General features: G+C 45.4%; 1 protein-coding gene across 1 annotated transcript in view; it reads left to right on the top strand.

Annotated features, from left to right (window-relative positions):
- Best3 (bestrophin 3) overlaps positions 1–24,895 on the top strand; it is a 39,798-nt gene extending 14,903 nt beyond the window's left edge. Inside the window, exons 4-9 of the mRNA XM_032890801.1 lie at positions 3,030–3,184; positions 4,505–4,582; positions 5,003–5,155; positions 8,599–8,679; positions 9,885–10,036; positions 23,748–24,895. Coding sequence (XP_032746692.1) covers positions 3,030–3,184; positions 4,505–4,582; positions 5,003–5,155; positions 8,599–8,679; positions 9,885–10,036; positions 23,748–24,666 — 1,538 coding nt within the window. The 3' untranslated portion in view covers positions 24,667–24,895. The remainder of the gene's footprint in view (positions 1–3,029; positions 3,185–4,504; positions 4,583–5,002; positions 5,156–8,598; positions 8,680–9,884; positions 10,037–23,747) is intronic.
- The last annotated feature ends 346 nt before the right edge of the window (positions 24,896–25,241 follow it).

Below are 25,241 nucleotides of genomic sequence, written 5' to 3' on the forward strand. Positions count from 1 at the left end.
CCTAGGAGACCTGGGAGAGCTCCACTCTCTGAGGAATCAATGACTAGCAAGTCGTGTGTCTTACTTCCTCTTTGGCATATTTTTCTATTATAATTTCACCTCTTAAATCTTACATGATAAGGAGGGATAATAACTTGAAGTAGAAAAACCAAGTTTGTAAGCAGGCTACAGACCAAGATGTAAATGTGTTACATTAAGGCCAAGTTGGTTTTTACTGGAATGTCATCAGCACTTCACTAGCAAATGATTATAATTCAGAGACAAAAAAATAAACCACGGGACTGGAGAGATGGCTCAGAGGTTAAGAGCACTGAGTGCTCTTCCAGAGGTCCTGAGTTCAATTCCCAGCAACCACATGGTGGCTCACAACCGTCTGTAATGGGACCCAATGCCCTCTTCTGGTGTGTCTGAAAACAGCAACAGTGGACTACTCATATACATAAAAAATAAATAATTCTTAGACTAGAGAGCTTAAAAAATATTTTTAGAAATAAACCACAATTAATATCTAACAAAATTAGTTGCATGGATAATATTTCATTCAGAAAATATAATTTACACTAAATCAAAACATTTAGAAGCCACTCAGAGAGTTAAAGGGCTAGGAACACAGAGTCATGGTGGTATTGTCTTCAGTAACAGAACATTAGAACCAGGGCTGAGCATTTAGCTGAAGAGGGAGAGAACTCACCCAGCATGCACAAGGCCCCAGGTTCGATCCCTAGAACCACAGTAAAGAAGGCCACCATGGTTAAAGGTGAGACACAGCCTTCAATATCTATTCAAAGTGGAACTAATTAACATTGTAAACAACTACCAATTAATGTTAGTAGAGAGCAGTCATTTAAAGCAGCCTGCTGTCCTCTGAATATTAATTTTTAAATCTGTAATATACAAATATAAAATAGAAGTCAATTATAAATATATATACAAATAAAAATAATGTGTTTTAACAAGCAAAATGCGCACAAAATTCCATGTATGTACAAATTCCATACATCATGTAAGTGTACAGTTACATGATCACAGTTTGATTGGAGCAATGTGGTTAGGGAAGAAACAAGGGCTATTTTCTCCATTAAAATCCATTTGGACTTTTTTGAATATTTGTTCTGTTTGAGTTAGTTAGCCATCTTTTTTTTTTTTTTTTTTTTTTTTTTTTTTGGAGCTGGGGACCCGAACCCAGGGCCTTGCACTTGCTAGGGTGGCAAGCGCTCTACCACTGAGCCAAATCCCCAACCCCATTAGCCATCTTTTTTTAAAAAAAAGGTAAAACCTAAGCTCTTAAAATATACTTCTTTTACAGGTAGACATTAAGAATGGGTTGGGGATTTAGCTCAGAGGTAGAGCGCTTGCCTAGGGAAGCACAAAGGCCCTGGATTCGATCCCCCAAAAAAAAAACCAAAAAAAAAAAAAAAAAAAGAAAATGGCGCTGAAGAGATGGTCAGCAGTTACCGGCAAGCACTGCTCTTGCAGAGGTCCTGTGTTCAGTTCTCAGTTCTCAACCAAACGCCTCTGGCTTCCAAGGACACCCACACACATGTGCACACACACGTAACTCAAATAGCCCAGCGGCGGTGGCTAATCTCTTTAATCCCAGCACTCAGCAAGTAGAGGCAGATGGATCTTTGTGAGTTCAAGGCCAACATGGTCTACATAGTGAGTTCCGGGACAGCCATGTCTACATAGGCTCTGTCTTATAAAAGCAAATAATAATAATAATAATAATAATAATAATAATAATAAAACCTCTTTCGATGTTTATTAAATAAACCTGCCACCCTGTTCCCCTTCATCCCTTGTGTGGGGAGAGGTGAAGTGAAAGAAGAAGCCAGAGGAAGTGTCCACCATGCTTTATTCCTTAGCAGTGAACTCTTCCGTACATTTAGCATCTCAGGTAACACACTCCCTCCCTTGTGTGCCTCTCTGATGGGCAGTGCTGGCTTCCAACACAATAGGCAAGCGCTTCCCACCGAGCTGTATCCCCAGGACCATCCTTGTAGAGCAGATATTAATTCCAGAGGAAACCCCCAAGGCTCAGGGGGAGGTCACTGCAAACTCAAGCTAACTGCATTTTATACACACGCATTTCAGAAATTTGTGCAAAATAGTGTGGGGACTAAAAAGAGTAAGGTAGTCTTTGCATTTCATTATGTATAATAACACTCTAGTACAAGTCAAGACAGCACCAGATGGTAGCTCTAAATTATAGCAGTCCCTGGGAGGGAGAAGTAAGAAATAAAAGGCTGCACCACAGAAGCAGTCGTGAGCAAGCAGGAGGTTGACAGGAGAAGGTGTGAGGCACGGAGGAGTTGAATTGTGTTTAACTCTTAACCCTAACAATCTAAGTATTATTGTGCTAAATCTATAAAGGAAAACTTCTCTAGACAGTCTCGATCAGGGCTCTTAAACTCTTTCCACTCACCAACCCTCTTTTATGGGAGAAATGTTTATGAAAACTTAGGCAATATGAAGTATGTAGAAAATCAAGGAGCCACACCTGTGTCGTTTACGGACTCACTCCAGCCTTGGTTCTGAACACACGACACGTGCACGCTGCACTGAGCATAGCTTGTCGCCACACAACACCTCGGATTCACGGTGTGCTTGATTTCGAATTGATCTTTGCCATTGTACGTTCAGAAATTGTATGTTACCATTGTACATTACCAATAATTGCGATCCACATTCAGCTATGCTACCCCATACGGGGCTGTGCCTCACGTTTTAAGACCCTGTGTCCCAGGCTCATGTGTCTCTCTTATCTTCACTATCAGATCGCCAAGATGGTGCACTGCTTCACATATCAGTGTATGTGTGTGCACCTTGTGTGTGTACATGCACACACATATACTTGTGTGCAAAACTCCTCATTGCTAACACAAATATAAACCACCGGAGACAAGAATTTTTGCTTCTTTAGCATCCTCCCCTAGCTGAGTATTCTTGCATAGACTATGTAAAAATATGGTGACACATCAGTGTTCAACTATGTGTGTATGAGATCCCCATTGCTCTTTTGCATGAAGGTTTTATGACGCCAGATGAGAGGAAGTTATTCGACCACCTCAAGTCGCCTCATCTGAAATACTGGGTTCCGTTCATTTGGTTTGGAAATCTTGCAACCAAAGCCCGGAATGAAGGCAGAATCAGAGACAGCGTCGATCTACAATCACTGATGACCGTAAGTGTGCGTGAACCATGAGAAAAGGGCGCTAATCAGAGATCAAGAGGGCCCTGATGTAAGGGGTCAGACCAAAAAGTCTGCTCTGTTCTCTTCAGACTCCAAGGAGCCAGAAAGCCATCACCAAAACCAATGTGTGCAGGACAAAGAGCAGGACTCCTTCAGGCCCCTTGGAAGCGTTTGCTGCCTGCACAGCACACTCTGTGAGAGGCTTAGGGGAAAGTGTTAAGTCAGCTTTGCAAAGACTGAAGAGACACATTGCCCTCAGGCATTTGCTAGCCCTTGCTTATGAATTCTAGAATAAAATCCTCCTTTTCTTTCTTTTTTTCTTTTTAGTGATGGGATGAAACCCAGAGGGCCTTTTGCACACTAGGCAAGCAGTCTTCCTCTGAGCTCCAACTCCACCCCACCCCACCCCCCGCCCAAATTTGAATAGTCTAAGCTTAAATCAGCCTTTAGTTACTCCGGGGAACAAAGCAGTGTCTGGGTAAACAGAGGAGATCAGGATTCACCGGAGAGACTTATGCAGGGACTGGATAATCTCCTGCGACAGCTCCGATGGTCTCCTGTGTGGACGAGGCTAAAGTGACTGACGGTTTTCACACCGAGGTAATATTAGACTCCAGTCTCACACGGATAAGGATAGGAATCGATGGCCCTCCAGCCTTCCTGTTACAGATAGATTTTCTGTCAATACGGACACTTTAAAGTTCCAGGTTGTTGGGCAGAAAGTTAAGCATTTCTATGTCTTTTCTAATATCTATAGCAAGAATGTTTTTAAGGAGAGAAAAAAGTGCTTGCCAATTTTTTTCCTACCAAAATAACCAGTATTCACTTATTTAAAATGTTAAGGTTCTTGGCTTCTCATAAGCACCTGGGGCCAGTCTATACATTGAAGATTCTGCGTTAGGAAAATGGGTTTTATCCTTCCCTAAAACATTCCATCTTCTCTTAATATTTATAAAATGATGTCTAGACATCCTCGTCGTTTATTTTTTCTTTTTACAAACTGCTCCATGGAACCTTAAGTTTCTCAGAACTTTCTATTCTCAGGAACCTCTGGGGCCAGCTTACCAGTCTCACAAAGGTGGCCTCAGAATTTACCAACACACTCATCAGCGGCGTGTGTGCGCGTGCGTGTGTGCGTGTGTGTGCGTGTGTGTGCGTGTGTGTGTGTGTGTGCGTGTGTGTGTGTGCGTGTGTGTGTGTAGAGGGGGTTGTTCTGAATCCCGGCTAATGTTCATTACAGTGGTTGTCATTTTAGATAAAGTATGTTTTTTTGGTTTTTTGTTTCATTTTTTTTATCTGTTTTCGGCTTAGGAAATGAATCGGTACCGCTCTTGGTGCAGCCTCTTATTTGGTTATGACTGGGTTGGCATTCCACTGGTTTACACACAGGTACCAAATACTGTGCATGGGACTGCAGTGGGGATGGGGACAGGAGATTAGGACCCCAAGGTCAACCTTGGGTGTCACTCCCCAGGAGCCCTGGGAGCCATCCACTTTATGCTTTCAGATAAGATCTCTGAGACCTAGAACTTTCCATCTTTCATTTAAACTTGCTGGCCAGTGAGGACAGCGATCTACCTATGTCCACCCCTTGCCCAGCACTGGACTTGCTGTTCTGTCATTTTACCAGGGTGCTTGGACTCGAACTCAGATCCTCACGCTCGTGCTGCAAGCACTTTATTGACTGAGCCATAGCCCCAGGCCCATGCATGGGGTGGGGGTTGTTTGTTTTGTTTTTGTTTTCCCACCCACACACTTTGCACCCGTGGATACCAGCACTGTGCTCTCACCCTGTCTTCTCCATCCCAGGTCGTCACTCTCGCCGTCTACACGTTCTTCTTTGCATGCCTGATCGGACGGCAGTTCCTGGATCCCACCAAAGGCTACGCGGGACACGACTTGGACCTGTACATTCCCATCTTCACCCTCCTCCAGTTCTTCTTCTACGCAGGATGGCTCAAGGTAGTCCACAACCTCAGTGCCCAGACACTGCAGCAACCCCCTGCCTTCCAGACTGTCCACACAGACCCTCCTCTGAGTGTTTGGCAAATAATCAATAACCCAGGGGTAGACTTAATGCACACTAGCTCAAAGACGTGAGTGCTTTTCCATCAAGATAGAAATGGCGAGTTCAGAGGCTGGACTGCAGCGGTCCGAGGCAGTTCATTGTGCAGAGAGATGAGAACACTCCTCTTACCGCTGTGGATTTTTCTCCAAGCCTCTGTGCGCTCCCACCAGGACTGCGGTAATTAAAGTGGGAACTGCACCTGTGTTGGTCTCCAGGCACAACTGGGCAGAGGAAATGACTGTGAGAGCACCAAGCCTTTGAGAGCGGACCTGAGCTTAAATGCTGTGACGGATGCTGGGTTCTGCTCCACTCCGTAAATTATTATCTGTAGCCCCCTAAGTTCCACTCGCTGTCACACGGGCGGAGGGTGGGGACACATTCCATTTTCAAAACAACTCATCTGGATTAAAAGCAGAAACATCAGGATTAGCGATGACATTTCCTTTTGCCTAAAAGCTAAAAGCATGTCAGAGCAGTGAGAGGAGTTTGCCCAGTCATGAGTGTGGAATTGTGTCTGTCCCCACCACCACCACCACCACCTCCGCCCCTCCCCAGATGTAAGTCTGTAAACATCAGGGGCCTGATGTGCCATCACTCTCAGGATGTGACAGAAGAAAAAAAAAAAAAGCCAAAAGCAACAGTTCCCTCAGTACATTGACACCCAGTAATACTTTCAGGGAGATTAAAGAAACAAAGTTCCCAAAACTTGGCCTTTCAAAGGTCACACAGGTGTGGTCAGGCCTTTGGGTTGGGACAGACTCCTCTCAAGTAGTGCTTCTTTCATTGGCTTGGATCTTCATAAGTATGTTGGCATTTTTTTTTTTTTTAAAGATTTATTCATTTATTATATATAAGTACACTGTAGCTGTCTTCAGACACACCAGAAGAGGGCATCAGATCTCATTACAGATGGTTGTGAGCCACCATGTGGTTGCTGGGATTTGAACTCAAGACCTCTGGAAGAGCAGCCGGTGCTTTTAACCACTGAGCCATCTCTCTAGCCCAGGCTGGCATTTCAAATCGGACTCCAATGACAAGTAGCATGTCCTTCAAATGGCAACAATGTTTTTAACCAGATGGTCATGATTACTAATAACATTTACTCACTTTCTTGGAGTGAGAGAGAGCAAGAGAGAGAGGAACGGTTCTGTTAGATGGAAAAGTGGGCTTTACCCTTTTCAGAGTAGACACCACAGCTGAGCCCAGTGCTCAACCACACCATCATCACCCTGTTCCATTGTTTGGTTTGTCCTTTGTCATTGTGCCAAGCTTAATTGTCTGTGTGTGTGTGTGTATGTTGGTAGTAAGTGTTCAGCAGAACCACAGAGAGGTTAGTGGCTCCTTTTTCTGGTGAGATGTCTAAGTCCCTTTCTTCTACAAACCATTTTTAGAAACACACAAGTGTGGCTCTATTCAAGATAAGCCAGTGAAATAAAAGTGTAGTTCCCACACCGGTAGACTGTGTCTCTGTTTCCAAAGAACCGCTCTATCCAAAGTGTAGGAAGCACACCTCGATCTTTCTTAGTGCAAATGGTGCTCTCTAGGAAAGTAACCCTCATGACCTACTCAATGCACAGATGGGTCATTTTGACTCTGAAATATAGTCTGCAATAACATATACAAGACTGATGTATGAAACTGAGAAATAGGAATAGAACAAAAATATTCATAGGGCTGAAATAATGGCCCATTTAATTTAAGCAAAACCTTGAGCAAGCAGAGGAAGATAGCCCTCACAACACAGTGAAGGACTCTCACAGTCCCTATGAGGAGACATCCTCTGCCCAAGTGGTCTCTGCTCTAGCTCTCTGCTTCCCCACCCTGGCCATGCTCTGAGAACGTCTGAGAGCTTTATTCAGGGCTGTTGCCTGGGTCCGCCCTCACTGAGAGTAAATTAGAGTATTTGGGGGAGGGACCCAGGCATCTGTTTGCTGGAGTGTGTTTTGTTTTGCTGATTTTTGTTGAACTTCAGGGAGGGTAATTCCCATGCACAATGGAGATTAGGGATAGCAACTAGGTGTTTTAGCTTAAATGCTGAAAGCCAAGAAGATACAGTTTCTTATTTTTTCATGTGTGTGTGTATGTGTGTGTGTGTGTGTGTGTGTGTGTGTGTGTGTGTGTGTGTGTGTGTGTGTGTGTGTGTGTGTGTGTGTGTGTGTGTGTGTGTGTGTGTGTGTGTGTGTGTGTGTGTGTGTGTGTGTGTGTGTGTGTGTGTGTGTGTGTGGTGTGCGTGTGTGTATGTGTGTATATGTGTGTATGAGTGTGTGTATGTGTGTGTGAGTGTGTATGTGTGTGAGAGTGTGTGTGTGTGTGTGTGTAGTGTGGTACATGCATGTGAGTGTGCAGGAGTGTGCACCCTTCTTAATGCATGTGGAGGCCAGAGCACAGGTTGAGTGTCTGCCTGTTCCTCTGTCTCTCTCTACCCTATTGCCTTGAAAGGATTTCTCACTCCATGGCCAGCTTAGCATTCTACTAGGCTGGCTGGCCAGAGAACTCTCAGAATAGAACCGTCTTCATCCCTCCGTTGCTGGTGTTACAAGTTTGCTCAGTCAAATCTGGCTTTTTACATGGGTGCTGGGAGGTTGAACTCAGGATCCTGGGTTTGCAGCTTAAGCACTCTTATCCAGTGAGTCAACTCCCTGACCCCAAGTGGGTAGAGTTTCTACCAAATGGTCTCAGAATCTAGAAATTAATGAAACACTCCCTCCCTCTCTCTCTCTCTCTCTCTCTCTCTCTCTCTCTCTCTCTCTCTCACACACACACACACACACACACACAAAAAAAAAATCAAAAGAAAACTGTTGAAAAAGGTTATATTTGACATGTAAGGCTCATGTTTAAAAGGCCATTCCATTCAGGAACATGGTAAGAATAGTTAATATTGACCCAATATTAGATGATATACCTAACCAGAAACCGGCTAGATGTCTCCCAGAAGGACAGCGAATGTATTAGACACAGTTAAATCTCCACCCTGTTTCCAGCTTGCCTCTGGCTCTCAGGTGCGGCCTAAATGTAGCAATTGTGTCTCACAACAGATATTGTGTTTCTATTGCTTTAATGTGATTTGCCTTTCATTGCTGTCCGACCATACATTTCAACGGGGGCTCCAGGGAGCTCCTGGCTTCCCTGGGGTAGGACAGCACCATCAAATAAGCAGTCAGGTCCATTTGCAGAGAAGGGCCTATGAAGAGGCTCGCCCACTGGTAAACATCTGTAGAATAGCCCACTACCCATAGGCTCCATATTTTAAAACCAACAGTGAGCAATCACCTGGGGTGGGTGAACCACAAGCTCCTCCTCGCTGCTTCCAATCACCCCATGTTCTCAACTGCAGGTTGCCGAGCAGCTGATCAACCCTTTTGGGGAAGACGACGATGACTTCGAAACAAACTGGTGCATTGACAGAAACCTGCAGGTTAGAGGAACGCTTCCATCCTCTGTGAACAGTAACCATAAATCACGCGTGAACAGACTCCGCACGCAGGTCCCCTGGCTTGAGAGCGCTAGGCAAACACTGCACGCACTGTATGTTCCTGTGGGAACCTGGAGAGTCCGGGACCTCCTCTCCATTGCAATTAAGTTGCTTTTCCCTGTGAGAAACTGTCTGCATAATCTGCCCTCTTCCATCCAGTACAGAGCAACGTCTTAGTCTTAACTCATCTCCTTGCCATCTCTGACTTGTCATCTGGAGAAATTAGCATCGACACAGACTGGTATACAGACATGATCTGTGTGAATTTATGAACGTAACCCACCAGCCCCCAGTCATCAGATGTGCAGGGTGCAGCCTGAGCTGCACTGGCCTCTTTCTCACGTGTGCGGTCATGGTGGAGCTCTTAGCCCACCCTGCTGCTCACGAAGGCAGGAGGGCATTCTCTTTCTATGGAGGGCTCCCTTTAGAACCTCTGTCTGAAGCCTTCACCCTGCCAGTCTGTCAGGGAGGAAGCATACTGTTTCCCTCTCTGTCAAAACCGGATTCCCAGAGGCTTAATAGTTTATCTGTCTAAGCCAAGGCAGAGAGGCCGTTACTGCAGCACGGGTCTGCTGATACACTGCTTTTCCAAGTACACGAATGGAGCCAGGTCCGGTGGCATATGCCTGCGACCTCAGGACTGGCTAGGCTGAGAAAGGAGATTTGCAAGTTCAAAAGTAGCCGGGGACACAGGCCGAGACCCTGTTTCAAAGAAAGAGAGAGGGGCTAGGGCCGAAGATAGGACATATAGGAAGTGGAAGAAGGTAGAGGTGGCTTGTGGGGTCACAGAGGGAAGGACATTGAATGTTCATCTCTATACTGCCTGGAGTTGAATGGTAGCTGTCAGGGAGCCACTGAGACAGTACTGCATCTGGGGAAAGAACAATGAGAAAGGAATCTTGCAGGTGACATGAAGTGCCACGCATGTGGACAGAGGGTGAACAGGAGCTGCAGAGCTTCCACAGCTCCATTCACACCGGTGCCCGTCGTTCTTAAACAGGAAAGAACATGCACACCTTCCCGCAGAGACCCGCGTGCAGCAAGTCTGTCTTTGGGCTTTCTGATTTTCCCTCAGACCCTGCCCTGTCCTCCAACTCCAGCTCGAAACTCCTCCCGCCTAGGCTGCTCTAACAATCCGACAATTCCAGGTCTCTCTTCTGGCTGTGGATGAAATGCACATGAGTTTACCCAAGATGAAGAAGGACATTTACTGGGACGACTCTGCTGCTCGGCCACCGTACACGCTGGCAGCGGCTGACTACTGTATACCTTCCTTCCTGGGCTCAACAATCCAAATGGGGTAAGCATGGTTTTAAAACCTTGGCTATTCTGGAGAATTTAAATTTTTTACTGTATGTATGTATGTATGTATGTATGTATGTATGTATGTATGATGTGATGTGATAGGCACGTGCCATGTTGTGTGTGTGGAGGTCAGAGGGCAAGTCTGTAGGGTCAGCTCTCTCCACACACGTCCATATGGATTCCAGGAACACTGGGATCGTCAGGTTTACGTACCCACATGATACAGACATGTTCCTAAGGCCATCTCTAAGCTGAGTTCCATACATATATGCAGTGAAATATGATCTTATCCACCCCCAACTACTTCCCCTCAACTTCCCCAATATCTTCCCCAAAACATCTGCCTTTTAGAAAGTTGGTCTTTTTTTTTTTTTTTCTTTTTTTTTTTTTCAGCTGGGGACCGAACCCAGGGCCTTGGGCTTGCTAGGCAAGTGCCCTACCACTGAGCTAAATCCCCACCCCAACATCTGCCTTTTAACTTCATTGTTTCTTTTTTTCTTTCTTCTCGTCCTCCTGCTCTTCCTCTTCTTCTTCCTCCCTTCAAAATCTGATTAATGCTGTCAATATATGTGCTAAATATGGGAAACACATCAGGGGCTCAAAAAAGGATGATTCTCCCCCCCACACACAGCTCAACAGTAAGGGGTGGGGCCTTAGAAGCAACTACCACCCCACCCCCACCCTGACCATCGCTGCTGCAATTCAGGCCGGCTTTATGCTATGCAGGTCTAGTGATTTTGAAGCAAGTTGCTAGTGTGCGTTCTCCTGCTCCAGCAGTGTCCTGGCCCCGACTCCCCATGCTCAGGTATCTAGTCTCTGTCCTCTACCTGTAAAGTTTTGCTTCATCTCAGACACCTCCAAGTCCGAGTTCATAATGGGCCCCTGTTCCAAAAGGGCCTCTGAAGCCAAAAGCCCTTTGAAACCCAAAGCAAAGGTTGGCCGTGGGAAGTGGCATTTCAGGAGCTGAGGTAAACAGTGAGAGAGATCCAGGCAGCAGGACAGTGAGGTAGGTGCCCTCCTTACAGAAGGTTGCTCACAACAACACAGACTTGTTTCCAAGGCTGGAGTCTTCCATTTGTCCAGGCCAGCATGCTCCTCCTCCTTCCCCCAGATGCTCCTCCTCCTTCCCCCAGACTACGGCTCAGTCCTGAGGAGGAGCAGCGGCCTGTTGCTGGTCCTCCTCAGCAAATCCAGTTCCTTCTCCGTCACAGAGTGTCACCGCCATCTAGCAAGCCTCTCAGTTTCCAAAATCAATAACACGTTTTTCTGTGAGCTTGCTTTTAGCTAATTAAATATGCGCTGTCCTTTCCCCAGCTCCCTCCACGGAAGAACACAATGTATCTGAAGCTCTATCACACAGAGTAAAGGAGACAGACACTAGAGCCAGAGTCTGGGGATCTGCTCCACACTCTGTGCCCCTTTCTAATGACTGTTCAGTTGTTTCCACACAATGGTTAAAGTTATTGAAGGGAATGCAAGAATTCTGTATGATCTACATATTTGCTCTGATCATAATTTTGCCAACTCCTCAAAAGGAATTTAATTGTTTTTCCTATTCCTAAATTTGGAAACATAGACAGTTGACAAGATCTTTGAGACGATGTCTGCTCCAGCAGATGATGGGGAATAGTAAATGAGATTACAACTATAAAATACTGTAGACGTGGTTACAGAATACTATTATTATTATCAGTCAGGCCTCTGATTTGTGGATTCCAGACTAAGTCACAGAAAGACTAAATAACTCTAAGTTCTTTTTCCTATTAAATCAACTGTAGGGACAGAAAATAAAACAAATGGGAGAAAAGCAAAAGATGTAATATTTAAAACTGTAGAAAAATATCAGTTGTCAAAGAGAAGGCCTCTCATCAAAATGACTGACTTATCTGCCTTGTGGAGAGGGGCACAAGGGAAAGCCAGCGGAAGTGAGCACAGTAGAGTGGGAGGGGGACAGTAGAAACAGGACTGTGAGAGATCCAGCTGAACTCTGCTAAAACCAACTAATCAAAGAAACCATTAGACAATGGCTCACCTGCTCTGGCTTTCTGCAAGAGTGAGGGCCATGGAAGGAAAACTTCACACTCCAGAGAATTTCCCTGTGGGAACACAGGCTACAGGAGGTCAGGCCTTCACAGAACCACATTTGTGCGCCATGATTGCCGATGCTTCCTGTGGTTGTGGTACTTAATGTTTCTAGTCACCTGAGACAGAGAAAAGTGCAAATCAATGGACATAAAAGGGGACACTCTCAGGTCCCACCTAGAAACTAGCCGGTTTTGGGGAATGGCTTACTCCAGAGATTTGGGGAATGTGAGGGGTTTAAGGTTGTCTAATTTTTCTCTTCCTGTTCAGGGCCTCTCTACCAAGGCTCAGTTTTCAGGCAGCCTCTCCTCAACAGCTAGCTGCTCCAAGCCTGTAACCCCCCCTAATCCCACGGAAAGGGTACACGATTCTTTCCAACTTTCCAAACTCAAGTGCTGGTTCACCATGGTTGGCTGGGCTTGACTAGCATATCCATTCTCAAACTAACAATAGACAGAGGGAAGGCACAGTGATTTAGGTAGCCCAGGATGGCTTGTGTGTCCCTGCAGATGAGTATATGAAATCCATTCTTCGATGAGGAAAATTTTAATCAGATTCTGTTAAAAGCAGCGGTTCTTGACCTTCCTAACACTTTGATCCTTTAATACTCACGCTGTGCTGACCCCCAACCATCAGATTATTTTGTTACTACTTCATAACTGTAATTTTGCTACTGTGAATTGTAGTATAAATATGTGCTGTACAGGATGTATTTTCATTGTTATGAACTGATCCAAAGGGACTGAGACCCACAGGTTGAGGAGTACAGTCCAGATACATTTAATTCAGAATTCAAATTTGGCTTACCTCTTTATATCACCTTTTCAGACATGTAGTCACAATTCCCGTGAGCCAGAAATTCTAAAATCAAGAAAACGTCCTTGAACACGGAGCCAAAGTACCACGCAAGGGCAGGCTGGGGGACTGTTCTGCTCCTCTTCAACACAGTCAGAATGACTTCCGCATTCACACAGTACGCACCTCCACATGAAAAAGAGTTCCCTTTGTTGTCGGTGTTAAACACATTCAGACCACAGGTTTTCTTCCTCCGTGCTAGCTATGCGTAATGAAATGCCACCCCCTTAAATCCGCAGTACAAACTCACACTATGCATTTGCTTGTACCATCCCATATAGAATGCATTCACTCATTTACCCAAGTAAGTTTTTTTTCCAGATTCCTACGAGGTAGTAAATTGTGTGCCAGACGCTAGTCACAGGCGTAAGAAAGAGTAGGGAAGAAATCGGGAGGGGTGGGTTAAATGTCATCCAAAGGCACGAAGTCCTGGGGGAGTGGAAAGGGTCGGGCTGGCCTAGGAGGGCCGAGGTTGGGTGCCATGAAGGAGGACCGGGTGGTGCCTGAAAGGCTCACATCGTCCAGCACCATGCTGTTTTAATCCAGAGGTAGCCTCGGCAATGCCCATCTGCCTCTGTTCAACCAGATCTAAAAAGTACTCTTTAAAAACCCTGTTTTGAAAATTCTAATATCAAATCAGTCCTGATGTTCTATCTTCCAACTCTGTATAAATTGTGTTTCTTAAAAACCTTCAAAATCAAAACTTGTAAGGAAAATATCTGCTTAAAACTCAGAAAGGAGGACTGGGGAGACGGATCAGAAGTAGCTGAAGCTCTTACCGTGCAAGCAGAAAGACCCAATGTAGAGTCCCCAGCACCCAAAGACACGTAAAGACACACGCAGTACACACAACTATGATCCCAGTGTTCCCACAGCAAAACAGGAAATACACAAAGAGATCTCCGGCAGCTCCAGAGCCAGCTGGACTGGTGGACACGGCCGTGAGGGACAGTCTCACGGACTGGAAGGACCAACACTAGGTTGTCCTCTGACCTACACACACACACACACACACACACACACACACACACACACACAGCGGCACTTATACACATGAACACACACACACACCCAGAATCTGAATGAAATACCCAAATGAGAAATGATTGTTATATTTAATAACTCTTCATAATTGTCGTATAACCACCAATCTCCATTTGGCGAGCCACCCCGTGAACTAACTGAACAATGACACAGTCCTTTTCCATGTTTGAAATCTCTCCATTATCTCACCTGAGGTCAGTTTAGTTAAGTTCTTAGTTTGTTCTTTTGTCCTGATAGGAGAAGTTTCTATTTTAATGAAGGCATCTTTGTTAGTTTAACCACAAAGACACTATCAACCAAGATGAAGAAAACTTCTGAAACCAGCCAAAAGAAGAACTGTCCACAAAATGCACAAGAACACACACCCAAACCCTAAGTGAACAGTGGTCTTGGCAGGGCAGTAATAAAGACTGACAAGCCATGTCTGTAATCCCAGCACATGAGGAGTTAAGGCCAGCCTAGGGCTATAGAGTGAGGAGACCCAGTTTCAAAACTAACCAATTAGTTAATGAGAAAATAAAACAAGATCTGTCCCTAGTGTAATGCTTAAATATAAACACTGTTTTTTTATGTATATATAAATAGAAGAAGAATGCTTTTATCTTCATGTGACAGCATCATGGGTCACTCTAGATTTCCATTTTTTATTTACTTGACATTACCCATTACACAAATATTGGAGATGATGAAGAATATAGTGTACAGAAATTGAAATATGAAACCTGAAGTCTCATAACTCCCTTTAATCCTTTCATGAAAATCAAAACAACAGAAAAAAAGAATCAGTAATCCCTCAAGAGTTTTAGAAGAACACCAACGAGCTGTTCACTGAGACAGATGGCTCCAGCCTGGTGGAGTGGAGCCCACAGCATATCAGCAGTGGTTGTTTTCCATGCAACTGACCTAAAGTATGCTCATGCATATGCATGCAGACTGCTCACAGCTTTCATTTAAATAATATGCCACTCCTCCAAACATTTGTAGTAATTTTCTAGAAGGATCCATGTGTAAAAGGACCTACTTAGTAGAGGGGAAAAATAGCCCAGTCTGCTAAGAATTCCTTCTAGTTAGGAACTTATTTTGAAAAACCTCATCATTTGTGTTGAAAATGATGACTCATTTATCTGTCTTTCTGGCAGAACTTCTAAGCATGTTTCCCATGCCATAATCCCCACCTTATAGTTATACAAACTTACACTCAATGTATACAAAGTATTCAGGCTGGTACAACAGATACTAATTCTCACACGGGAAAATGCATATTGTAGCAGGCAAAGGTCTTGCTAAAGTTCCTTAAATGCATTTCTTTTAATTTTTTTTCTTTTCAATAATTGTATTTCTAGACTGGTATTTTCAGTAATCATTTCTTAGCCAATATGTTCAAATGGTTTCTTTTAGCTTTATAAGAAAATACATAGTCTGGTAGATACAATTGCATGCTTATGTTATAAACCACTAAAAATAGCTCAAGTTCTAAATCACTAACTTCCTCAAAAATGTGCTTTTGGCTCATTGATTTCCTTCCCCCTAATGGACCAGAGAGGATGGAATGGCCTTCCAAAGAGTATGAATGTGCACTGTTCACCATTGCCATGGGGACTCTTCCGCCTGCCAACACAGGGTCACCTTGGGCGCTCAGTTCTCACCTTTAAATAGTATCAGGTGTGCATGGCTGAATTATCTTTGCCAAGAGGACATCTGCAGAATACAATAGTGTTAGGGGGTGAGGGGGCTGGGCTGTAGTGCCTCCATCAAGCCGTGGGGCCTGTGACATCATAGCCGAGGTGGTATATCATGCAGTTAGATATGCCTCAGGAAAGGTTTGGAAGACCAAATTTGACATAACTCTTGGTCTGAACTCTTAAATAGATCACAAAGAGGTGGTGGGAAGGTCGAGGCTCTAGGACGGTTTCCAACCTGAGTGACTCCCAAGATGCTCCACACACAGGAACTGTCCACCGGAAGGCTGGGTATTCACAACATTGTGGTCATTAACTTTTCCTCATAACCTTTAGCCCCTTGTCTCCCAGTTCAGCATGAGGGTTACTGGTCCATTTGTAAATCTGTAGTTACAGCTTTGACCGTCATTCTACCATGCATGAGTGCCACAGCCCACCCAGGGGAGTGTGTCAGCAGAGGGACCAAGGCTTGGATTTCAGGTAGAGAACGGATTCGGCACGACAGACAGACAGACAAACTCGAGGTGTGTGTTGCTGCAAAAGTCTTTACTTCTTGGCACAGATTTAAGCAGTTAGAACAGGTCCATCATAATTGGCAATCATCCAGCTCTTATTCATCACCCCACCAAATGTCCCTTGCAAAGAGGAAAGTTGAACGTACAGTTCAGGAAACAATTCTCAGCCGCAAACAATAGTTTAGAAAACTGCAGTTACACTGCCAGACTTGTGGGCACCAGATATGCATTCAACATTTACCTTTATTTTAATAAAGTTTAAAGTCTATGTTTATGGCCCCTCAAGATAACATGGAAACTTTTGTAACCATTCTATAATTTCTTTCATTTCTTGCTCAATGTTAGTTTCTCTTTTCCTTCTAGTTAACTCTTGATAAGTTTGCTCAACTTGTTGGGACTTATCCATGATCTTTCTAAAAGAGTCACTACTGTTCTGAATCATGCTAAGCAAAACTTTCCCAAAAGGGGGGAAAGGCTTTTCTGGAACAGTCATGTTCTTAATAGCTGCAATTTCTCTATTCGCTGGGAACTAATGGGTGCAGCCGTTGAGTTCATCAGGATCAGGATGGTGTGAGAGGTTTCTGTCTCTGAACTTTCAGTTCCTGAGACATCTAAAGGTACATGACCATTTTCCCACACTGCTATATTCTTAAAATCAGATGTTGTTGACAGGCTTAAAGTTGCTAAGATCACCAAGGCTAGAACACAGAAGGCACCTCCACCGCAAGCATAGACCCCAGTCATCATCTATTTGTAGGGAGACAGCCAGGGACCTCCAGGAGGCCAAGCCATTCCAGGCACAGGCCTCTGTTCTGGATAGAAACAAAGCACAAGAGCTTCATGTCACATAGACTCCACTGGAGTGGGTGTTCCCATCTAATGGGTTCGGTCGCTCTGTCGCCTGGGTCTGACTGCTCCCCTGCATGTGCCTGGCAGGATCTCAGGCTCCTCCCCAGAACTTGCCGGTGTAGCCTCCCGACATTGAGAGCACCGCAGTTTCAAAACAGTCAAGCTGACAGGAGAAACGGAGCTCCACCTATTAAGTCCCACTCTCCTAAGCTCCGCGTTTCAATTATGTTAAGAGGACTTTTTATTATTTGAATTCTAATCGTCAAAACACCACTCCAAAAGTGGAAAAAGGAAGGCCAGTGAGGTGGGGTTTGTCTCTCAACTTCCCAAAGCTCTGTAATTACACCATGACACTAGTGAGGACAGACCTGTTTTGAAAACAGAACAGAAGACATTACGTCTTCCAGGTCATTTGCAGGGACCTGCTCTGGTCTTTATACCCTGCACACACACTAAGAAGCAGGTGCTGTGCCGTGGCCTTTGGAAGCCAGGCTCTTGTGTCTTCATTGTTAAAGTAACATGGGATGGAACTTATTCTGCACCCTGAACAGACTTCTCCAGAGTCGACACTGCTCACGGCCTTAGTGCTTGTGTCTGACGGTTTTGTAGGTGTTCAACAGACATTTTTAAATGCCAGGTCTTGTTATCCTTTTTCAACATTGAATATGAAATCAGCTCCCACTGAGACATCTCCCTGCTTTGCCCTGTGCTTTCCTTTTATGCGTCTTTCAAAAGTGTCCATATGGGACAACCTTGCTCATTCCCATGTGTCCTGTACCTGTGTATGGGTGACTCACAGAAGTAGCATTGTATAGCTACCGGCAGAGACAAATAATCCTGAAAGGCCAGGGCAGGACAGAGAGGTCTCCTAGCTCATGTAGTCAGCACTGGCTTCCTGCCCTGAATTTCCCAGCTTCTGCCAGCCCTTGTACATCCTCTCCGCACCCAGCCAGTGCCCCAGTCTGTTAACTAGCTGCTAAGTCATCCTATCTAAGGTTTTCAACTATCTGGGGAAGCTCCCAACTGCAGTGACAGTTTTTAAAGAACTCTTTCAAAGAAGAAAAAGGCCTTTACTGGCAAGCGCTTTTGCCACTTGCTCTGGCCCCTGGGGACCGCTTCTAAGAGTTCCCAGTGACTGACAATCCCTTTCTCAGCCTTTGTTCTTCAAAGTTCTCTGATGTGTGCCACCCTTTCAACTCTGAGAAACATAAAAGGCAGGTAAAAATGTCACAGCTACCAGTTTGCCCTGTGTGGTGTTAAGTCACAGAGAGCCATGCGAGTCTCCCAACATGGCAGGGCTAGTGTCCATCCTCCCCCTCAAGTTCCCAGAGCTGTTTGTCCTACATGAAACGACTCTTTCTCTCCACCTCTCTAAACTGGTGGCTTCGTGGCACCTTCTGGAAATGTCCTCCTGTCTTGAATTGCCTGCCTATCTCGATGAGTTCTGAAATAACTGGCTGTTTTAGGTGATCTCCCTAATACGAGTCACACAGTGGGAATGTTTCTGCCCTAGCATGTAATGCTTTGGCTGTGGTTGCTTAAATGCTATCATACCGGGGCCTCTGGCGAGTACTAAAAATACACTTTAAAAGTTAAATGTAGGTGCTGGTATGCTCAATCCCCAACACCTCACCAACCAGGTATGTACTGTAGTATTCCGTACTTGGGAAGTGGAAACAATGGATACATTTGAACAAGTGGATACATCTGAAGTCTCTCTGCATAATGAGATCAAGAACAACTTAAGTACACTGGACTTTGTCTCAATGTTTTTACCTACCCTCTAGTCTTCAGGCCATTCTGTTTTGTTTTGTTTTTTTTTTAAGATTTATTTACTTATTTTATGTATATGAGTACACTGTAGCTGTCTTCAGACACACCAGAAGAGGGCATCAGATCCCATTACAGATGATTGTAGCCACCATGTGGTTGCTGGGAATTGAACTCAGGACCTCTGGAAAAGCAGTCAGTGCTCTTGACTGCTGAGCCATTCTCCAGCCCCCATTCTGTTCTTAAACTGAGTTTCTGCAGATCAGAACATCAAAACACATTGTACATACCTACAAACACACACACACACACACACACACACACACACACGCACACACACCATACAGACACACATACACAGGTCATGGCTTTTAGAGAAAGGAGAGGGTAGGCGTTCAGTGTCAGCAAAATTCTTTGGTGCAGCCCGCACTTAGAAGAAAGATCACTCGTTCTATAATACTGGAGACGTGCTGTGGCTCAGGCCTGGCACACGGACCTCAAGGACACCCCTCATTACTCTATCATGAGATCCGTGAGACCCCTGGTGTCCCACCAAAGGCCCAGTTTCAGGCCAATGGTGTGGGACCCCTCCAAGGCGTGTTTCCTACCCTATGAGCTCATCAACATCGCTGTCCACGTAGCCTTTTCAGTGCAGGCAATAGCAAAACCAGACAGTTTCAGCCTGAGAGACAAAGCCCGGACCCTCACAACACACCTGAAGACTGCCCTCCCTGCCAGGACTAACACCATCCGTTTCACACCACCTCAAACGCAGGCTAATTCCCGCACCCTTGTTCATCTAAGTCACTGCTTTCTCGGGAAATGTCTCATGTGTTCTTCATCTACGCAGGTCTAATTCTTTGTTGAAAAAAGTTGCTGGCACAAAAACTTAATTTCAAGCGTAGATGTTTGTATCTATGCCTTCTTCCTCCTTGAAAATTGTAATAAGGCATATGATGTAACAAATTGTTCATGGCTGAGGCTTGATAAAGTTAGCCATAAAACTTAGCAGGTAAATCCTGTGTCAACATCACAGTCTTGGGAGGCAGGAAAGTGTCACCCAGCGGGTCTCCTCAGCAGGGCTCCCCACTGTGCGTCTGCTTGCTTATCTGGTTTTTTCCGGTCTGACTTAGGAGCTTATTGTGATTGCTGTAGGTCAGTGTACCTCTCCACCACACTAGTGTTCAGGTGGAGTTTTTATCCTTTTTCACACTTACTTGGAGTGTGTGTGTGTGTGTGTGAATGTATGTGTATAAAGTGTATATATGTGTGTATGTCTAGTGTGTATAGTATATATGTGTATTTGTGTGTTTGTATGTGTATGAATGTGTATATATGGGTGTATGTGTGTGTTTCTATATGTATTTGTGTCTATACATGTGTGTGAATGTATGTGTATAAAGTGTGTATATGTGTGTTTGTATGTCTAGTGTGTATAGTGTATATGTTTATGAATGTGTATATATATGTGTGTGTATATGTGTTTGTGTTTATATTTGGGTGTGTATATGTGTGTGTATACGTGTGTGTGTGTGTGTGTGTGTGTGTGTGTGTGTGTGTGTGTGTTGAGCATAACAGGCCTTTGTGTATACATGGAGTCAGAGGATAACTTACCAATACCTGTTCTCCCCTTCCACCATGTGGGTTCCAGAGATCAAACTCCACCCATCAATGTAGGTGGCAAACGCCCTTATCTTGCTGGTCCATTTTGTTTTGTCTTGTTTTGTTTATTTGATTTTTCCTTTTGAGTCACAAAGTTCCGGATCAATATTAATACAGAGTTTTGTTCTAGAAGACAAACTCTTGAGAGTTAGGGTATCTTGGATGTAGTTAAAGGGAAACAAACCAAATGAATTGTCAATGTCCCAAGAAGAGAGTATATGCTGGCCCGTAAAGAGTATGCCAGCATGACCTGTGTCCTCAGAGCACCTCCGGTTGTAGGGAGCGACTGTATTTGCCACTCCTCTGCGTCCTCCCCAGTTAAGTAGATTGCTGTAAAGTGTGACTAATTAGGTCCTGTGAGCTGACCTAATGAAACCCAAGGAGCAGGGTCACTGGGGCCACCAAAGCATGAGTCTGCATCTCCCCAGGCGATGTAACAGGATCCACACTGGCTCCGGGGAGAGGGCCAGGAGACTATCCAGTAGCCAAGGACACTGCTGGGACTTCAGAATAACAGCACAGGCTGTAATCAAGCACCATCCCCGGGCATTTAGCTGGGCGATCCTCTCCTCCATCTTTTATTCATAAACGCAGGAGCACACTTTCTCTGGCAGGTCCCTCCACACTCTCACCTGCATCCTTTTCCTTCACACACAGAAAGCACACCTGGTATAAGGCATGTTGTCACTGTGTGATCAGTGGCCCTGGACTGGGACGGCTGGGTGGCTGCTGCTCCCTGAGCCAGTGCAAGCCACTGGCACATCAGGGCAAGTGTTTAAGTTGCTCTTCAAACCCAATTAAGGCTGAAGACGCTGAAGACGACAGAGGTGAGGGACAACCCTGGGCTTCCTTGCTTCATTTGCAAATCTTATTTAACCCTTGAAGGGGATCCAAAAGCATTTCCATGAGAAATTCTTGGCTGTGGCAAATCCATCAAACCTACCTGGGGAACCCCAACCACAGAGAGAGCCCACCTCACCTCCACATATCCTATCCTGGTTGTTCTGGCTCCTCCTGGCTGAGCCCTAACCCAGTAGCTGAAGTGTCAAGCACTTACCAGACATTCCTCAGCTCCTTCGAGGAGGACTGCGTTTTACTCTATACTGTGTGGCTCTAGGGCCTTTTGACACCTGGGTGGCAGGCTTTTTGTCAAAGGAAACAGTAGCAAAAGCACTGGAGTAAGACTTACATTTGAGCCCCACCAGGTCCTCAGGCATGATTCTCCTCCTGGGCCTCACTCAGGCCTTGAAAGCATTGGTAACAGTAGCAATATGAAGGAACGCCCTCATGTGATACTTAAATGAGCATTAGCTGTTTGCATTCCCGCCCTCTTGTTTAAATTTACCTGGGGGAGGGGGCCACACGAGCGGCACACAGGCAGTATGAAGGCCAGAAGACAACCTCGTAGGGTCCTTTCCTGTGGGTTCTTGGGATGAAGCTCAGGTTGTCAGACTTAGGCGGCAAGCACTATGCACTGAGCCATCCCACCAGTCCTTGAAGTCTCTTAAGTTTAGCCATGACCCATTATTTTTTTATAAAGTCGAGGGGAATGATGGGTCCTGGGGGACAAATTTTGAACAGTATATACTAACATTCAAGTTGCTAGGTCAGTAATTTTCAAAGTGCGATCTGGAAACCCCCGGAGGTCACCAAGACTCCGGAAGGGAGTCCATGTGGGTAAAACTATTTTCATCCTGACACTATGATGCCGTTCCTTCCCGCCCACGCTTTTATAAGTACATGAAAAGCCTTTCTGGTCTGCCATTTTGCCTCCACTGGTTTCAGTTACACAGAGTCAACCACAGCCCAAAGATATTAAATGGGAGGTTATGGAAACAACTCACAGATAGCGAATCGCATGCCACTCTGACCATGTGACAATATGTGGAGCTCTGACAGCACCTCATCTGGCTGTGAACCCCTCGGCTGGTGTACACGCCCTACCTGCCCCTAACTTCCGATCCAACTCAGTTCTCACATTGACGATGGTACCTGCATGGCAGTACTTGTGGTCAGAAAGATACCTTAATTTATTTTTCTGCTTAACAATAGCCCACAAGAGTAACAACGCTGATAGTTTTGGGCTCTGTCTAAGAGAGGTTGTGAGATGTGTCCCTTGCTCGTGAAAAGTGAACATTCTTGATTAATGAAAAAATGCCATTTATTAATATGGACAAGAATGCATCAGCCCATGATATCATTAAGAATGGAAAGAGAGGGCTGGAGAGATGGCTCAGCGGTTAAGAGCACTGACTGCTCTTCCAGAGGACCTGAGTTCAATTCCCAGCAACCACATGGTGGCTCACAACCATCTGTAATGGGATCTGATGCCCTCTTCTGGTGTGTCTGAAGACAGCTGCAGTGTACAATAAATAAATAAATTAAATAAATAAATAAATAAATAAATAAAAAATAAAATAAAATAAAATAAAATAAATAAATAAATAAATAAATAAATCTTAAAAAGAAAAAAAAGGAATGGAAAGAGAACCCAAGATCCCATGTTAGTTTTGCTGCCACACTCAATGCTGCAGAAGTTATGGAAGGATAGACCAGATGGCTGTGCTGGTAAAAATAAACTTGCCACAGAAGCCTGATGTCCTGAGCTGGATCCCTGGAACCCACACTGGAAGGAAAGAATTGACTCCCAAAAGCTGTCCTCATTGGAGGCCACTCCGCTGTCGCTCCATGACCTGCATGTGCCCATACTCATACACATGCACCATACAGAGACGCATAGTTCTAATATCTTTTTAATGTAAGTTATTTAGCCACATAGCCACGTATGGCAGCACATGTCTGTAATCCCAAAACTTGGGAAGTGGAGGTAGCAGGATTAGACGTTCAAACCCTCCTAGGCAGTATAGCAAGCTTGAGGCAAGCCTGGGATAAGTGAGACTCTAATAAGTAAGTTATAGCCATGAGTGGTACGTGTTTAGATAATATAGGAAAGGCGCTCCCATCCACACTCTGGTACCACTATCTGGAAATCCACCGGGGACCTTGGAATGTAGCTCCCAGAGAAGGCGAGACGTCTATTCAGTGGAATTTCCCAGAGGTGACTAGATATAAAATGATGTCATCCCTTGGTTCTTAATGGACCATGCGCTCATATATTCTTGCCTTCTACATTTCCTCAGTTATCGTTTTGGATGTGTAAGTAGCAGTTGCTATGACTCACCTCTTAACTCTGTGACCGCCCCACCTTAGTCCTGCAGCTACTCTGTCTTCTGTCCTGTGCTTCCTTCAGGCTGTCCGGGTCCGACTTTCCCGCGGAGGATTGGCTGTGGAACTATGAGAAGCAAGGCCACCGGCACTCGGTGATGAGGAGGGTCAAGCGCTTCCTGAGTACCCATGAGCACCCCGGCAGCCCCAAGAGAAGGAGGAGTTTCGGCAGGCAGGCCAGTGACAGCTCCATGTTCTTCCCCCCAAGCCCAGCTCGGGATCTGCTGAATGTGCCCTCAAGGAACCCCCACCGAGGCTCACCTACCCGGAAGCAATCCCACTCCCAGGAGGGCAGCCCTAAGCTTCACTCCAGCATGGGAGAATTGTCCACCATCAGGGAGACCAGCCGCACCAGCACTCTGCAGAGCCTGAGCCAGCAGTCCAGTGTGAGGGCCTCCCCTACCAAAATGCCCCAGGTCCCCGAGGTCCTAATCACTGCAGCTGAAGCCCCGGAGGCGGCGTTCTCATCAGACAACCATCAGCGTGACTCCGCTACCTCCATCTTGAGCCTCGAGTTCACTGGGGTGCAGGCGAGTGGGACTGAGCAGCAGGAAGACCCCTCGGGGAAGGTAACACCTCCTGGAGACCCCAAACCCCAGACTATTTCAGCCGGTACTGAAAAAGACTTGTTCAAGTTTGAGGAAGATCTAGATGATGACAGATTCCCCAAAAGGTGGAGCCTACCAGCGTTTCGGGAGTCCAGGCACACCTCCCTAGGAAACTTAGGTCCGGATCCTGTGAGTCCAGAGAATGCTCTTTTACTTGACACAGAAACATCCTCAGAGACCAACGGAGTCCATCCTGGGGCTGGCTCTGCCGTCTCTCCCGACATCCTGTATTTAATGGAAAGTTTGGATAAGGAAACAGACATCCTGGAGTTTAACAACGAGCACACTGAAGAACCCCTTAAGGGAACACCGCCGCGCCCCAGGACCTGGTTCTAGCCTAGCTTCCTACTTTATATAAAGCTGTGCGCACTGACCCAGGGGGAACAGCCCCCAGGAACTGGCCGGCATTTAGAGAAATGATCCTACTATACAAGCTACTTCGAACTCCTTAGGGCATTATGCTCCTGCAAAGCTCAAACGCATCCACAGCGTCTAGCACAAAGGGGCTTTCGTGAAAATTATACAGCCCAAAGTGGATTACTGTAACCAAATGAGGGACAGCATACAAATGTATACACCTACATCTGATTAGCTTTGGAGAGAGCCATTACAGATCATAGTCCAATCCCGTAGAAACAAAAGCCCAGACACAAAGGGCCCTGTTCCTTTTCCGGCTCCTTCCTGTACTGCTCTTTTTTTTTTTTTTTCCTTTAGCTACAGAGACGAGAGATAGACCATGCCATGCCCAGAGGCCTTTTTCTTATAGTTGTTCCACTGACTTCCTGACCATCTCACGCCCACCTTCTATAACTAGTGTTTCTGTAACTCTTAAATTCCCTCAGCACCAGAAAGTTCCTTTTCTCTTCAAGAACTATCTCACTGATCTTCATTTTTCTCTCTCCCTCTTTACT

Source organism: Rattus rattus, chromosome 1 (assembly GCF_011064425.1).
Source record: "Rattus rattus isolate New Zealand chromosome 1, Rrattus_CSIRO_v1, whole genome shotgun sequence".
NCBI lineage: Eukaryota > Metazoa > Chordata > Mammalia > Rodentia > Muridae > Rattus > Rattus rattus.